This window comes from Vespula vulgaris, chromosome 7 (assembly GCF_905475345.1).
Source record: "Vespula vulgaris chromosome 7, iyVesVulg1.1, whole genome shotgun sequence".
Taxonomy (NCBI): domain Eukaryota; kingdom Metazoa; phylum Arthropoda; class Insecta; order Hymenoptera; family Vespidae; genus Vespula; species Vespula vulgaris.
The window spans coordinates 675,001-690,911 of record NC_066592.1 but is presented as its reverse complement, the minus strand read 5'-3'; the positions used below and the strand labels follow the sequence as shown (position 1 = coordinate 690,911).

The window sequence follows — 15,911 nt, the reverse complement described above, 5'->3', positions numbered from 1 at the left end:
TTTGCAAGAACGACGCTCGTCGTTCGATTCTTTGGAACAGCTAATCGTCGTTGAACGAGTCGTCGACTATCGCCAGGTAAAACAACGAAAAAGAAAGAAACGAATCGTACTTACCCTCGGGGGTCGATACGGTACCAGCCTTGTTCATCTTCGTATTCCACATGGCAGGGGTAGTCGGAGCGGGACTGAGATCTGGAGTCGGTGGATGTGCCGGTGGTATCGATACCATCGCGGAACCCATTTGCGCGCCGCGTTGTAAATGTTCCGAATTTGAGCAGTAACCTTCGAACCCCCTACCCCCGGAATATACCTCGCTCGACAATCTCTCTGCCAATTTCTCTGCTCGCTCTCGATCCGTCAATAACATACGTTCGTGATTTATCCGTAGATCTGCCAAACAAATACGAGGATATTCGCGACATTAGACAGTCCGCTCGTCTCGAGAGAATTCAACGAAGGAACTCGTCTCGTTCGTTAAAATTATTCGAGAGTCTTGCTCGACCGTGATTTTATATGGATTTCAACAAACCTTCCGCGACGCTCTCCTTGTTATCACAGTTATTCCGTTCCTCCGACCGCGCTTGTTCCAATTCCTGCTCGAGATCCGTTGGCGTGTGAGGCGCGGTATGCGAGTGGGCCGGTGTTTCCGAGGGATGGGCAAAGGGCTGATAAAAGTGGTTCTCCAAAAGAAGAGGGTGCGGCGCTGAGGCTGGTCGGAACGCTGCACCGTCGCGCAACACGCTCGCCCTGCCTAACGTGTCGATGTCGCTCGGCGATCTGCAAGATCAGGCGAACACTAAAATTGTTTATTAGAAGTACCGGAGTAACAACGAAACTACAAGGGGAATAAACGACACGTGTCTCCTTCTTGTAACGAACAAGATAAATGACGCAATCGATTGTCAATGAGATTACGAAACCGAGCGAAAGTCCTCGGAGAATCGGCTGTTAGATAAGCCAAAGCGTCGTGCGTGCACGACCCACGCGCATACGTCTACGTAGAGACACGACGAACACGCACAGCTTGCATAATTTCGAAAGAGCTTTAAATCTCGCGTCGACCGAACGGGAGCTCTCTCCTCGTCGAGCCGATGCATTTAATCGAGATAATGGTCTCGCGAAAGGTCACACCGGAGGAAACGTACGAAAATAGTACCGAAAATAACGTCGTAGTTTTTCGAACGAAGGCGAAAGGGCCTTGTACACTTACCTCATTAACCTCTTTGGGGGACTTTCGAAATAGTGAGAGTACATGTTGGGTACGGTGTATGCAGGTGCCGGGGACGGCGCAGGCGTAGGGGTTGCGTCTCTGCATCTTTTTATACTGTTCCTCAGCATCGTAGCTTCACCGGCCTCGCTGAGATCGGTGATATCACCGGCTCCGCTATCTCCAGCAGCGCTCGTAGTAGATACGGTACCAGCGGCGATGCTACCGCCGACTCCAACGCTGCTGCTACCACCGATACTTCCTGGTGCACCGACTTCGCCGACTCCGTTACCTCCGCCTCCTCCGCCACCCTCTCCGCCGGTGTCCGTCGACGAATTATTGCTCTCAGCCGCGTGTCTCTGCGCCACTGCTAGTTTCTCGTGCTCGATCGACAGACCTTTTACCTGTCGTTCCGACAATTGTTTCTTTTTTATCATCTTTAATTTTACGGTTCCACTTTTTCTAAGCATATAAACTCGCGTCTGATTCGTACTCTTTAAATCGTTTCTTCGGGTAATCTATCGTTAATTAAATAAACGATAAGATACGGATAAAGAGAGAGAGAGAGAGAGAGAGAGAGAGAGAGAGAGAGAGAAGGGTAAGAAAAAAACGTCGACATACTTGAAGGCATTCCGCTGCCTTGAGGAAAGAGCTCAGAGATTCCTGAGACACGTGTACTTCTCCGCGGTACATAAATTCGAGAAGCGACGCCATATTGTGAGCGCTCGTCCCGTCGAGAATAACGATCAGTCCTGCGGGAGAAGGCGGCATTCCTTCGAAGAGCTCCTGAAAATGTTTGCTGCATGCTGCGAGGATCAATCTGTGAGCTTTGAACGTTACTCCTGAAATCAAAAATCAATCGAAACGTTACAAGTACGATCGTATGTCCGACGAACCATTCAATTTCGATGTTAATCGATCGTGATTAATAAGTATTGGAAATAAATAGTTTTAACGAGAAACGAGAGCGAGTTTATGCGTTTGAAAGGAGAATATGTCTCTTTCTTCGAAGGAGCCATTTACACATCCGGCAAATTCAAGGGAGCGTAAAACGCTATGAATACGTAATCGCAAGAAAAGCATGCATTAGATGTAGAAGACGCACGCTTTCTTCTACTTAAACGAGAACCCCTTTTTTTCTCTCTCACGGGTTTTCATCATTCGAAGGGACCACCGAAAAACGACCGCGGGAATTTAGCGTGCAAAGGAAGTGCTGGTGACCGAAGAACCCCTTTTTTTACTCTCGCTCTCTTTCTCCCTCCCTTGTACGTACAGGCCGACATCTTCCTCGTTTAGGAAGACTGAGAGAGAGAGAGAGAGAGAGGGAGGGAGAGAGAGGGAGGGAGGAGGGAGAGAGAAAGAACATAAAGAAAAGCCTCGGCAGCTTGACGTCGATGCCCTTTCTTGCAGCTTGCTGGATATGTAGGCCATCTTCGGACACAATCTTCCGTAATCTATACTTTTTTCTTTCTCCCTCTCTCTCTCTCTCTGTCACTTACTCTCTAGTGTGTATAATACGCGCAGGTGCGTAACGCGATACTGATTGCGTTACACGATTCGGAGTAGTGTCCAATGTGCACGTGATCGACCTTCAACCTTGCCAGAAAATCAATGAATAAGAATTGAAGCTAAAAATCAAATTAATTCGTTCGGAAATCCTTAGGTATGATGAATATGATTTAATAAAATTATACATATGTGTATATACATATATACACATATCGTAATACTATTATCATGGATACGTTTTCAAAATAGAGATGTTAAAAGATGTTAACTCGAAGGATCGTACAGGTCGAAAAAATTGACGATATAAATTCTCGGATTGCGATATGTCCGTGATGATTTGCAATTGAAATAACCAGAGGAGAGTAAGACTCGTGCATTAAAAGAGACGTAGACCGATTATAAACGACGATATAAAACGTATAAGGAAATCGAGTGTGAAAAGAGACGGGAGACGAAGATGAGAGAAGGACCGAGAGAGAGAGAGAGAGAAAGGTGAACGAGGGGCTCGACCAGGTGGCGCAAACCACCTGTCCTTTCGACGCGAGCAACCTGGTCTTGAAGTGTATCGAATTCTCAGCGCGTTCTCCCGAACGACGAATTAAATTTCAAACTCGATTTCCCGCCACGTTAAATCGAATATCGATATCCGGATTATCCTAGTCACGCCCGGTTAGTCGTTCGTAATTTATCTTCGATATATTTTTCATAAAACGAGATGAAACGAAAAAAAAAGAAAAAAGAAAAAAAAGAAATATAAGGAAATATTTTATCATCAGTTACATACGACGTATCTCGAATCATATTTTTTTTTCCTTTCATAGAAAGAAAGAGAGAGAGGCTCAAAAGCTCGTAACACATCTATCGCAATATTTGTAAGCTGCCTAATATAGAATCGAGGAAATATCGTTGTACAAATGTGTTAGTGCTACACACTTTAAACATTCTAAACGCGGTTGTGCAGGGGCCAACGACCGAGTCACGCGCGCGTGTGTAGGCGGCTTTTGCACGCTAAGTTCCCGGTCCTCTTTCTCTCCCTCTCTCTCTATCTATCTATCTCTATCTCTATCTCTATCTCTATCTTTATCTCTATCCTTCTTTTTTTCTCCAACCAGTCATAACTAGGCGAGCCCGGAAATACATAGATGATCTTTTCGTATTTCTGATCCTGGCTTCGCTAAAGAGATTTCGAGTCGTACACATCCACTTCTTCTTTCTTCGCCCTATACTGCAATTTGTTTCCTTTTCAATACTCTCTTCGTTTATCGAGAAAGTGCGAAATTACGGTCAAGACGTTTTTTCAAATCAACAAAATGATATATATATTATTGACGCGCTGCATACGCTTATAAAACCTGATAATTCTTGCTTCGATAAGAGAGAAATTTATTCCTTTAGAAAATATTTATTAAAAAATGCTAACATCTCTTACGCACTCTTCTTGCTCAAACGTTTTGTTTATCCATAAGTATGCAAGATACACGCGCGCGGCAAACCGTTGTAAAAAAACTCGTCGAAAGAATTATGTAAGCTATGAAAGAGAGAGAGAAAGAGAGAGACTTCGGAACGTGTTTATAACATGCGACCGCACCGTCATCGAGTCATCGAACGAGGAGAGCCAGCGGAGTACGAGTAAGTTTCACGTTGAATGAACGGAGTAGTGGCTCGTGATAAGAAGCGCGACGTTTTCAAATGTGTTTGTGTGTATTACCATGTTTATTGATATTCGAAGGTTATCTTCTCCGTTTGCGCTCTCGATCGTATTATATTCGCTTTACTATTCCGTATGAACTATTTCGTGCGAATGTGTGTACGCGTATGTTCTATAAATAAATTGTTGAAAGAAAATCTTGAGAAATCTTTTGATACCTATAACACCATTATGTCCAATCGAACGAGATGAGATCTAGGAAAATATTTATCTCGACTGTTAATCTTACCCGGTGATTTTTCTTCTTTTTGTTTTCTTTTTTCTTTGCTTTTTTTCTTCTTCTTCCTCTTTTTCTTTTTAATAAAACCTTCCGGGAATAAGGGGTCAAGATACTCGACGATCCTTTGGCACGGTCGAAAGAAAAATTTGCAAATAAAGAACGCGGAATTGAGCAACGGTGCAATGCACTCCTCTAGGCCGGTCTATTCGTATTCCAAGGCCAGCCAGTAAAAAAGCACGATCTCCTACTACCGAAAAACTATTCGCTATATGTCCTAGAGTACCTACGATTCTAAAAAGCTACGATCGTTATATCGACTCGATTAACAACAACGACGATAATAATCAAAAATGTCATCGTTTTATCTTGCGAGTATTTCAACCGTTTCCCAATTGTTAACAAAAGTCAGACATTGATAATGATAATGGCGTAAAAAGAAAAAAACAAAAAAAAAACAAAAAAAGAAAGAAAAGAAAAGAACGCGGGAAAGAATCGCCGAAAGTTCGCTTTCTACATATTCCCAATTATCGATCAAAGTCGAATTAGAGAAATCGACGAATTTAGGACGAGCAGATTTACACGTGCACGTGTATTACATAGATATACAACTATGTACATCCCGAGGCTTTGCAAAAAGATAAGGCCGAGCGATCCGATTGGTAGATGAATTTTAGTTGGGAGAAAAAAAAACGACGGTCAATGCCCCGACAAGGTCGACATCGATGCAAGAGAACGCGAACGAGTAGTTCCTTCTCCTCTTTGCACTACCCTCTCCTTTCTATCTCTATCCCTATCCTTTTCTTTTTATCGCGCACACGTACTTTGTAACACACATATGCAACGAATACTCGTAGAAATAGTAGAAAAACATTTTAGGGCCAATCACCGACTCCTTTCCTTTGGTACCGGCCAATGGCCGCGTGGGACCAAGGTCGTTTTCTTCTCATATACTATCCTCCTTTTTTCTCTCTGTCCCTCTGGCCTCCCCCTCTCTTTCTCTCTCGCTTTCTCGCTCGCACGTTCACTCACCCACTCTCGTAAAGAAGAGATCTACTGTGTATAGACGATATGTGTGCAAGCGTGAGGGCTGAAGACGAAAAAGGAAGGGCATAGAAGAAGAAGAAGAAGAAGAAGAAGAAGAAGAAGAAGAAGAAGAAGAAGAAGAAGAAGAAGAAAAAGAAGAAGGGAGGAAGAGACACGACACGCGTGCGTGCGTGCGTTTCTAACGCAGAGCATCGACACGTGGGACGAAGGGAAGACGATGGCCGTGAGCTTCGAGGCCCTCTCGCACATGTACATACACGTACACGTACACACGCGCGCACTCACGTCACCTACGCCTACATATGTCAAATCGCAAACGATCTCGCGCCTTTTGGATATATGTATATGTACACGAAACAGTCTTTCGAACGATCTCGTAATTATCGATCATCGAAACTATGGATAAATCGATAGCGGATCTCTACTCGTGGATATGTCGATAGCGAGCTGATAGAAAAAACAATGCGCAATAGCTCTCGATGATTTGGCTTCAATGAAAAACGAAAATAAAAAAGAAATAATAATAATAAAAAAACAAAGAAGAGATCGATTGTTTGTAATCGTCGAGTAGAATCGTAGAACTCTTAATAAGATTATGTCGATTTTATTAATGATAGGATTATAACTCAAAAAAAAAAAAAGAAAGAAAAGAAAAAGATATAAAAAGAATGAATACCTAGATACGATCTTTTTTATCGTATTTCAGAAAAATACTTCTATCTCTCTTAATTAGCCAAGCTAATTTCTAACGGCAAACTATCAAAAGTTCTTTGTCGATAAATAATCAGCATGCTCTACTAATTCGAGACGCTATACGAAAAAGAACATAGAGAAATGCATGCGCGAGAGCGCGTATACGCATGCGAACGTGGTTACGTAACTGTCATTGACCTAATTTCAAAAACGTCGATTAAACATGCGTTTCACAGAAATTTATCGTAAGTTGTCCCATCGTTCTTCCTCGCTCGTTTATTACTTATGAACGTTGCTCGTTGTTCTAAGAAATAAGGAAAGAAAAAATTCTCTCCCTCTCTCTCTCTCTCTCTCTTTCTCTCTTTCTCTCTTTCCAAATGAAAAAAGGAAAAAGAAGAAAAAGAAATCCATTCGAGTTAACGCGCCAATTGAAAAACGAACCGAACAGGTTAAACGCAGCCTAATATGCTAGACACGACCGGCATAACGATCTGATAACGAGTGCGCGAGCGTGAAGGAGAAGGCTCGCATGCGCGCTATCAAAGTCTGAGAGTTTCGCAACGAGTCGAATATACGGCTTGCCTTGTAACACTAACGAAGCTAGACCTTGGATATTCTCTCGTCGTACCATGCGTCTTTTCTAACGTCGAATTCCCTTCTCCGTTCTTCTCGCGATACGAGAACGTGACGTTGAGAAGAAAACAAAGATGAACGAAATTTAGAAGTACGAGAGAGAAAGAGAGAGAGAGAGAGAGAGAGAGAGATAAGACGAGAATTTATGTCTGCTTCCGGCAGAACGCCATTTTAAAAAATGATCTTGCTCGTCCTACTCCTGACGATCATTTCTATGCCGTTCTAACATCGTCCTTGTCTAAAGAGAAAGAAAGAGAGAAAGTACAAGCGTTCGATTTAGAAGGAATACAGGTTTTTATTCTTTGGTTGGATGCTCGGCGAAAAAATTACGGTACATTTTTGGTTAGTAATCTACCGCGGTAGTTACATGTCGTCTTTGAAAACGCGCTCGTTTATAAGGCCGACGAAGGATTACACGTTTGTAATAGAAATAGCAAACGATAGGTAAGAGTAAAAGGCAACCTTGCAGCCTCTTCGGTTGCTTGAGAAATAATTCATTTCGTGCTTCGTTGACTTCTCGCTTCTTACGTGAAAAAGAAGAGAAAGAAAACAGATAGAGGTAGAAAAAAGTCCAGAAATATATAGGGTCCAAGTTTTGCACCGTGTACACGAGCCAACTCCTGATCGAGAATCGAAATGAACAACAAAATTTTCTCTCGTCGCATCGGAGTCGATTGGTCGATTCTATCGGAATTATTATCTTTGGATTTGTTTTTCCGTCTTCTTTTCTTTTCTTTTCTTTTCTTTTCTTTTCTTTTCTTTTCTTTTCTTTTCTTTTCTTCTCTTTTTTTTTTATTCATAAATCGTTCAATTCGTAAAAGCTCCTACTGATAATCTTTGGTCGTTGGTTAAAAAAGAAGTAAAATATTTTCGGACGTTTCTTTTAAAATATCGATATTTCGATAACCACACCCTTTTCGTGCGGGCTGTTCCCTATTTTATTCATACTACCGTGTTCGATCTACAAAGTAAACGCTCTTCGCTCATGTGAACTCGCGGAAGAATGAACAGATGTATACAATGGCAGCGCTATATTCAGAAGGAAATACGTTATCTATAAATACAGAAACTATGTGCAGCTATATTCGGAGATACATACGTGGTTACTCGTTTTATGTAATGTATAAAGACTCGACCTTTGTTCGCTAGAAAGGATTACTTCTTCTTCTCCTTTTTTTCTCGTTTTCTTTTTTTTTTTTGTTCTCCAACCCATATGCGCACCCATATACATATTTGACCTCGATTGATTTCTCGCGAAAGCAACTTCAAAAGAGCCACGTAATTTATTACACTATAAACGCATACCGTTCTTATTATATATTTTACTATGGGCAATAGGTAAAAGCGTTTGTTTGCTCGAAACGAAAATAAAGTAACCGGTCTTGTTCTCCGTATTAACTACCTAAAAGAAAGAAGAAGAAAAAAAAGAATAAAAAGAAGAAAAAAGAGTTAAATCTTGAAAAGTCGTACGTGAAACGCATCGAAAAAACTTTCATTTATTTATAAGGATTATCCATATATGATCGATCTCGCACGTGGCGGAACGCACGCACGAGACCTAGCAACGAGAGTCGACGTGTATTCTTTCGCGTTGCATCGTCCCCGATCTCTCGAGACGCAACGCGCAGCGATAAAAGTCGACCTAATTTTTCGTTTAGCCAGACCCTACGAAACATTTTTATAGACCTAGATAAACGTTTCAATCGAAGTCGTAAGTATTCGGGCCTTATCTTCTTGACATCGATCCACTGACACAGAATTCCGATTCTAATTAATTTCAAAGAAATTCTCTGCTATCTATCTCGTATCGTTCCGATTTTAGAAAGAGGAATACTCATATAATTAAAATAATAAATCAAAACGTAATGGCAGCAAATCCAGAGGAATAGAAAGTAGTCGTTATTTACACGGAGAGAAAGTGCAGCGGAATATCATTTTCGAAATATCCTATAGAGCATCGGCCTCATTTTTAAATATTCCTCGGCGACTATTAACCAATGATTTTCCAAGAATATTTACGACAGTTTCGTGCGAAATAAAACGAAGAAGAAGAAGAAGAAGAAGAAAAAAGTAAAAGGAGAGAAGATTTTCGCAGCTTCGACCATTAGAAATGGCCGAACTGAAACACGAGGGAAACGGTACACGAAAGGTTTCTAACGTTCCACGTGTCTCTTGCACACTACGATAGATCCAATAGAACGTTGGACTCACACGACTCCGCGATGCGTGTCGGTGCGATGCCTCGCGTGGCAACACAAAAAAATATAGCGCGTTTTGCCGGAGTAATACGCGACGATATCGAAGTTTATGACGTTGCCGATCGTTGTAGTCACTTTCTTCTAGATTGTACTAACCCGATTAAAAGAGAAAAGAAAAAAGAAAAACATTCGTATAATGAAGTGCTTAACAAATAATTCTCCAGGGATAACAATCGTAAGTAAGATCGTAAAGTAAGATAAATCCAATGGTAAGTCACGTAAGGAGCAATTAAATCGAGCGAACTCGAGCGAAAGTTCATGGCTGATCATGACCGAGTGAAAATCAGCAGGTGAGTGCGAGTAGTAGTCGGTATTATATCCTTGGAAAGTTCATCGTTCGTGGCACGAAATCAGGAACCACGCCTAAAACGCGTGCACTCGAGTTACAGAGGCGCCCTGAAGCCAGCCCGGAACCTCGATATAGAATTTCGGTTACGGTTTCACCAGCAGCACTTGCACCATCCAGAGATATCGTAGAGAACGTAAACGAATCTACGAAGGGGGAGACGCACACGAGCGTTAGGTAACGCGTGCCGACAGTACCGACGAGCTATGTGCATCGAATACACGAGAGGAAGCGAAAGAAAAGAGAGAAAGGAAGAGAGTAGAAAGACTGTTAGATCTAACTGTAACTCAGGCCTACTTTCGGGTTCCTTTTCCATCTACTTCTCCAACGATTGTACGAACGAACGCTTAGAAATTTATAAGCGTTTCTACGTTGTCGAGTTTTAATGCTCGATATCGAGAATAAATATCGAGAATAAATATTAAAAATAAAGATTAGGATAATAAGAAATTATTTACACGGATCTAACAAGAAAAGTAACAAAGATTGCGATATAATGAGTCATACATACAGAATCTTACAGATACGAAAACATCTCGAGATACTCGCTCGACGTGTTCTCTTTCAACTATAGTACTTTCGGTAGTATTACAGAGAGAGAGAGAGAGAGAGAGAAACAACGGCAGCAAGCTCCTTTACCTTCCCCATTCGCTCGTCCTTGAACCCTTCCCACCTACCGACCTTCTTTTTACGTTTCACCCTCCATCTTTTCGAAAAGAGAGACCACTCTCGAGGCGACAAAGCGTCGTGTTACTGCGGACTCCCTCTTTTCTTCCCCTATTTCTCTTTCTCTCTCTCTCTCTCTCTCTCTCTCTCTCTCTCTCTCTCTCTTCTTTTTTCTCTCTTTCTTTCTTTCTTTCTTTCTTTCTTTCTTTCTTTCTTTCTCTTTCGTAGTTCTGCATCGACCGTCTTTTCGGCGTCAAGCATCAAGCATGTCCTTTAAGTATGCTTCTCGAGACATTCGATCATTCGCATCAAAACGAAACATCTAAAAACTAAAACTGTTGTTTGTCGTTGAAAAAAGAGGAAGAAAAAGAGAGAAAGAGAGAAAAAATATTGAATATACTTCGCGTAAGGCGGTGCATCTCTAACTACGAGCTAAAATCGTCGTTGACGAAAGTAAAATGCAAAAATAGAGAATCCGAGGCGGCCGCGGCATGACACGAAAACGACACATTCTTATTTATTCTGTGCGACTGATAATTCAGCGTATATCTAGTCGCACATGTCAGCGTGTAGTATCGTTATCATTTCCACTGATAAATCATTCCGAATTACATCAACGTAGCGACGACAACGACAACGACAAAAATTCTGCCCAAGTTCCAATCGTAAGCACGTATAACAAATCATACTCACGACGTTACGAGTCTCGTACACGAGAGCATAATATGATTCAGGTAGCCATTAAATAACATTCTCTGAATTAATGAGATTTAATAAACGTGAACTTTCCATTCGAACGTTTCGTAAAATCCCTAAGATTTATTTCTTCTTTCACATAATTACGATAGCATGCACTTTGCTCTCACTCTCTTACTTTAGCAATTAAAACTAAATGTCATCGGAGAATTGAAAAAATTCACGAACGAAACTTTTTCAAGAAAAACGGAAATAAAAAAAAATGCAATCTTATATAACAATTTTTCACGATCACGGATAAAACGATCAGGAGAATGAATTCGCGAGAACTATAAAGCGTCGTCGCCTTTTAAAATGCACCGACCGAGCGCATTGCACCGTGGCTCGGTGCAAACTGCGGTTTCGCAAAGGCGACAGCTGCATCAGTGAGACCGCTGCATCCGTCCGGGGGAAGCACGCACGCACGCACACATGTACGTACACGTGAACCAACACGTGTGTTGCAAACGTATGCACGTACGGTGCAATCGGACGAGCATAGAACGTGTGGAAAAGAGTGAGATAAAGAGGGAAGAACGAGAGAGAGAGAGAGAGAGAGAGAGAGAGAGAGAGGATTTTCCATCTCTGTCTTTCTTAGGAACCGTAGAAATTCGCTCTCCAGATTGGATAGTCGAAAGAGAGAAGTAGGGTTCGGCCAATCGTCTTTCCTTGCACTCCCGGTGCAGCGACCTCTCTTTCCCTCTCTTTCTCTACCCTTAACTCCTTGAGCAGTGGAGAAAGTCTGAGTGCAACGCGACCATCCACAGGTGGTGGTGGTGGTGGCGGCGGCGGCGGTGATGGTGGTGGTGGTGACTCGGGTTTCTGCACAAGTAGTAAGAGCTCCGCTATGGTCAGACGAGCTCGGAAACTTCGACGCGCGGGAAAACGGTAAGGAAACGATTCGCGAGAGAGAAGATCGGACGATCCGCGAGTTGACTCCAAGAGATACGGGGACGTATACAGTTGATTGAAAGAGGCGAAAAAGTAAACGTTCAACTCACCCTCGCAGAAGAGGGTGACATCGGTGAGACTCTCGCTTTTGAATAAATTCGAGAACGCTGTTGCTAGATTGCTACCGAAACTGTTCCACTTAAGACAGAATTGATGCTGGTGAGAGTCCATGATGCCACCCCTAGACCCAACCCCGTGACCTTCGCCACCCCTGTCACTGCCACCTTCGAACAGGTATTTCCCTTCTTGGTCGCGCTCGTGCCCAACTGTACGTCCAGCTGAAACAGTAACAAATTCTCGATTATCCGATATCCAGAAAAACTTGAAACGTTCTCGATCGACTCTCGGAAACCGCATTTCTGATAATGCGGTCCCTCTTACGATTCTCGACGATTCGACCAATAAAAACGTAAAATTCGCCGAGATCGATTCGAGATCGTTCAATTTTGTATAACATGCAGCAGGCATCGGCATTATACAAATTATGTAACACAAAATATGTATATAATTAATTAATGATATTTCAATAAAGCGATCATAAATTATTCGAGTCGAACGTTTAAAGAACGACATTTTTCGCGTCGTCGGTCGATACACGGATGACTGCAATCGCTATTATCTCGATGCGATCTCAATGAATTCAGCTGATAGCGAAGGTGCCAAGCGACGCGATTTGCGAACAACGGAGTAGTAAATAAAATAATTTCGAGCGTTACGAGGATATAGCTGTACGATAAGGAAAGAAAAAAAAAGAAAAAAAAAAGCCCAAAATACTACGATGTATCACCCCCTACTGACCTAATTAAAGAAATGATTTAGCTCGGCGAAACTTCGTTTACACGAAACCTAATGTATTTTATCAGTGACATAATGCATCGATATTATCGATATTACGAGCGACAAAAATACCAAGAAATCCAGTAACGACGAGCGCGATCGATCGCGTAAATCGAACATTTTTATTGGCCCAATTTTTCTATCTTTCTCTCTCTCTCGATCTCTCTCAAGTGAGAGAAATAGTAATAAACGCAGCTATTAAAGATCAATAAATTAAATTCGTCTGCGGGGCGAGAATGTCAAGTTCGTTTCGACCAATCACGCAATAACCTTGCCGCTGATCGATTGTCTACTCGCAAAGGAGTAAAGATAAAAAAAAGAAAAAGAAAATGAAACAAAAAGTACGAGGAAAAAGAGACACCTACTGAAATAGATCCAAGAAGTAGGTATTACCGACCGTCGTAATCGGTTGTCAAACGGAAAGACAAAGATGCATCCGATAAGCGTCTTCTATTCATGAAACACTCGACATTCTTTTCAACGACGAAACTTACGCACTACTTACTCTCTCTCTCTCTCTCTTTGTTTATCCTTCTCTTCTCTGTTTAAAACGTAATGCGTTTTTGAACAGAGAGCAGCACCTTCTCTTCCCGTATTCTCGTAGACGCACTATGAACGAAGAGATCAATGTACAGAGTATGTCGCGTACACGTGTCTCTCGACGAACATGATATCCTCGAATTCCACCTCACAAAAAGCTTTCCCTCCTTTCACTCTCACAGAAAACAAGATCGATTAACACCGCTGAACGCGCGACGACGAAGACGAAAAAGACGAAAAAGAGATCACGACAGCGATTTCAAAGATTCGCGCGCTTTTTCCCCGGCACGGTTTCTTCCAACTAAACGTCGCCGGGATAGTGTTGAGAGTTAAGGAAATGATATAAAAGTGATCGACTTTGGGAAGAGGGAAAAGGTGAGAGAAAAGTCGAAGAAGTTGTGGAGAAGGAAGGAGAGGAAGAATCGGGCGAGTAGGAGGACGGCGTTAATGTCGCGTCGTGAAGAAAAAGAACGTGAATATGGGTCATCGGTGCTGATGCAAATGCGGTTGGACGAAATAGTATGAGTTTGATGGTTTCGGCACAGCGTTGGCAGCGGCTTTCGGTGGTGGTAGAGCGAGGCGAGAGAGGAGAGGGGAGAGAGAGAGAGAAAGGCGAAGGAGGAGGAGGAAGAAGAGGGAAGTGATAGGAGGAGGAACGCACGATTCGGCTTTTTTAGAGAGGGTGGGGGCGACAGTGGGGCGACTGCTTAAGGCTATGACTTTGGTACGCTTTGGTGGTGTCTCCTCTCTCTTTCTCTCTCTCTCTCTCTCTCTCTCTATCATACCCCCTCTAATACTTCTAAGGTATCGCTGACCCCCCACCATTCGCTACTTTTCGGTCTAACACGTGCCAGGGCCGAAACGCGGATTTCTGGCGCCAGCGGCTTCCTCCGATTTCACGTTCTCCTACGATATCTCACGTACTTCGAATCGACGAACGAGCTACGTCTTTCTTTTCGACGATTAGGCTCGTTTACTTCGGCCTAGGTCGATCCGTCGGCTGTTACGTCACGAGGCTCCGCACACCTCGTAAATACCTTGAAACGCAAGAACGATACGGTGCACGTTGGACGATCGTGCGAGCGAAACAACGTCCATTGCAGCTACGAACGCGTTAATGATACAAGGGACGTTATTTGCCGTGTAAAATGGATCTACCTGTTTCGGACAAAATCATTTCTCTCGATTACGCGCTCGTTGCACCCCCTTGCGTCTTCTCTCGTTCGTTCGAGCTTCCAACAGACCCACGTAGATATCGAATCGATCATGCCTGCATCGACAGTTTTCGCGGAACAGGTAACCGCGAGTATAATTTTGCCGAAACACACGTGTCACGAGTTACGTAAAAGACGGATCGTCGTCATCGTTTAAACTAAAAAGTTTGGTCTTCTTCGAACGTTCCATCGTTTTAAGAGAAAACAGAGTCGGCTTTAACGTAGAATAACTTGCATATGCGCTCGTAAAATGGCTCGTGACAAAAATATACATATATTATGGTTTTCGGAATTATGCAAAACAAAGTGTATATAGAAAGCGTATAGAAGGAATAGAAGCGGCTTGGTTCTTGGGTCGTTGGGTCGTTGTCTCGGACCCGAAGAGCCTTCCGGCACGGAAGTACGATGTGGGCTACCGCACGTTACGTCACGTCTATTATAAACAGCCAAAAAAAAGTATCGTTCGTTTCTGTGCGCGCGAAGGAAACGGTTCTGCTCGTCTTCGAAGGAATTTGCACGGCTCGCATCCAGCAACCTTCTTCCAGTCATTCTCAATTTTTCTTGATTTATTGAAGACAAAGTATGAAGTTGTGAAATTATGTAAGAACGATGCGATAAACAAGCGTAACTTCTTGAGTTTCGAAGATTTCGTCATACCACGTGAAGCATATAAATAGAATCTCCTTACGATAGAGAGAAAGAGTCAGTTTATTCGCGATGCAATACGAGCGAGATAAAATCGAACGGAACGGAGGGGAGGAAGGCTCGTTTGGTCTTACGAAAAAAAAATATATATATATATAAAACGACCGATGCAGCGATATCTTCGCAATGGAAAATAAAAGCTGATATTGCAGGCACGTCTCTGATCCGCTAAAATTCAGCGTGCACTCGCTGGACTCGGTATCGAGTGCGTGCAAAGTAACTACACGACGAATTTTCATGGGATCCGAGAGAGAGAGAGCGAGAGAGAGAGAGAGAGAGAGGAAGGGGGGGAGAGAGAGAGAGGGAGAGGAGAAAAAGAGAGTCAGAGTCAGGCAGGGAAGAAAGGAAGAAGTCTGCGGGAGGGTTCGCACGGGAGACACCTTTATGGAGCTGGCCGAGTGGTGGGAATAGAAATGGAGAAAGAGTGGGGGTAAAACCGACACGAGGAGCAGCGAAGATTGGTGGGGATACAGGAGAATCGAAAGAGTGGTGGAAATGCTGGCGGCGCCGTTGACGATGCTGGAAGTGGGGGGGGTTGTTGAGGCTCAAGGTCGCTGCGGGGCCGCACGCGCGTCCCTTGCCACGCACACGCATACGCATACGCACTCTGCACGAAGAGACGACCACGACGCCGCCGTCGCCACC

The 15,911-nt window shown here is 43.1% G+C and overlaps 1 protein-coding gene across 10 annotated transcripts in view; it reads right to left on the bottom strand.

The window, feature by feature from the left end:
• Positions 1-15,911, bottom strand: part of LOC127065056 (zinc finger protein chinmo) — a 44,676-nt gene that overhangs the window by 17,970 nt on the left and 10,795 nt on the right. For 8 of the 10 annotated variants that reach the window (XR_007781940.1, XM_050996904.1, XM_050996910.1 and 5 more), the window contains 5 exons: positions 12,021-12,248; positions 1,829-2,049; positions 1,211-1,611; positions 530-777; positions 115-390 (listed from right to left, as the gene is read on the bottom strand). Coding sequence is in view for 9 of the 10 variants with exons in the window: in XM_050996903.1 (XP_050852860.1) it covers positions 115-390; positions 530-777; positions 1,211-1,611; positions 1,829-2,049; positions 12,021-12,248 (1,374 nt within the window). In the remaining variant the exon portion in view is untranslated. The other 2 variants (XM_050996902.1, XM_050996906.1) reach the window with 2 other exon arrangements.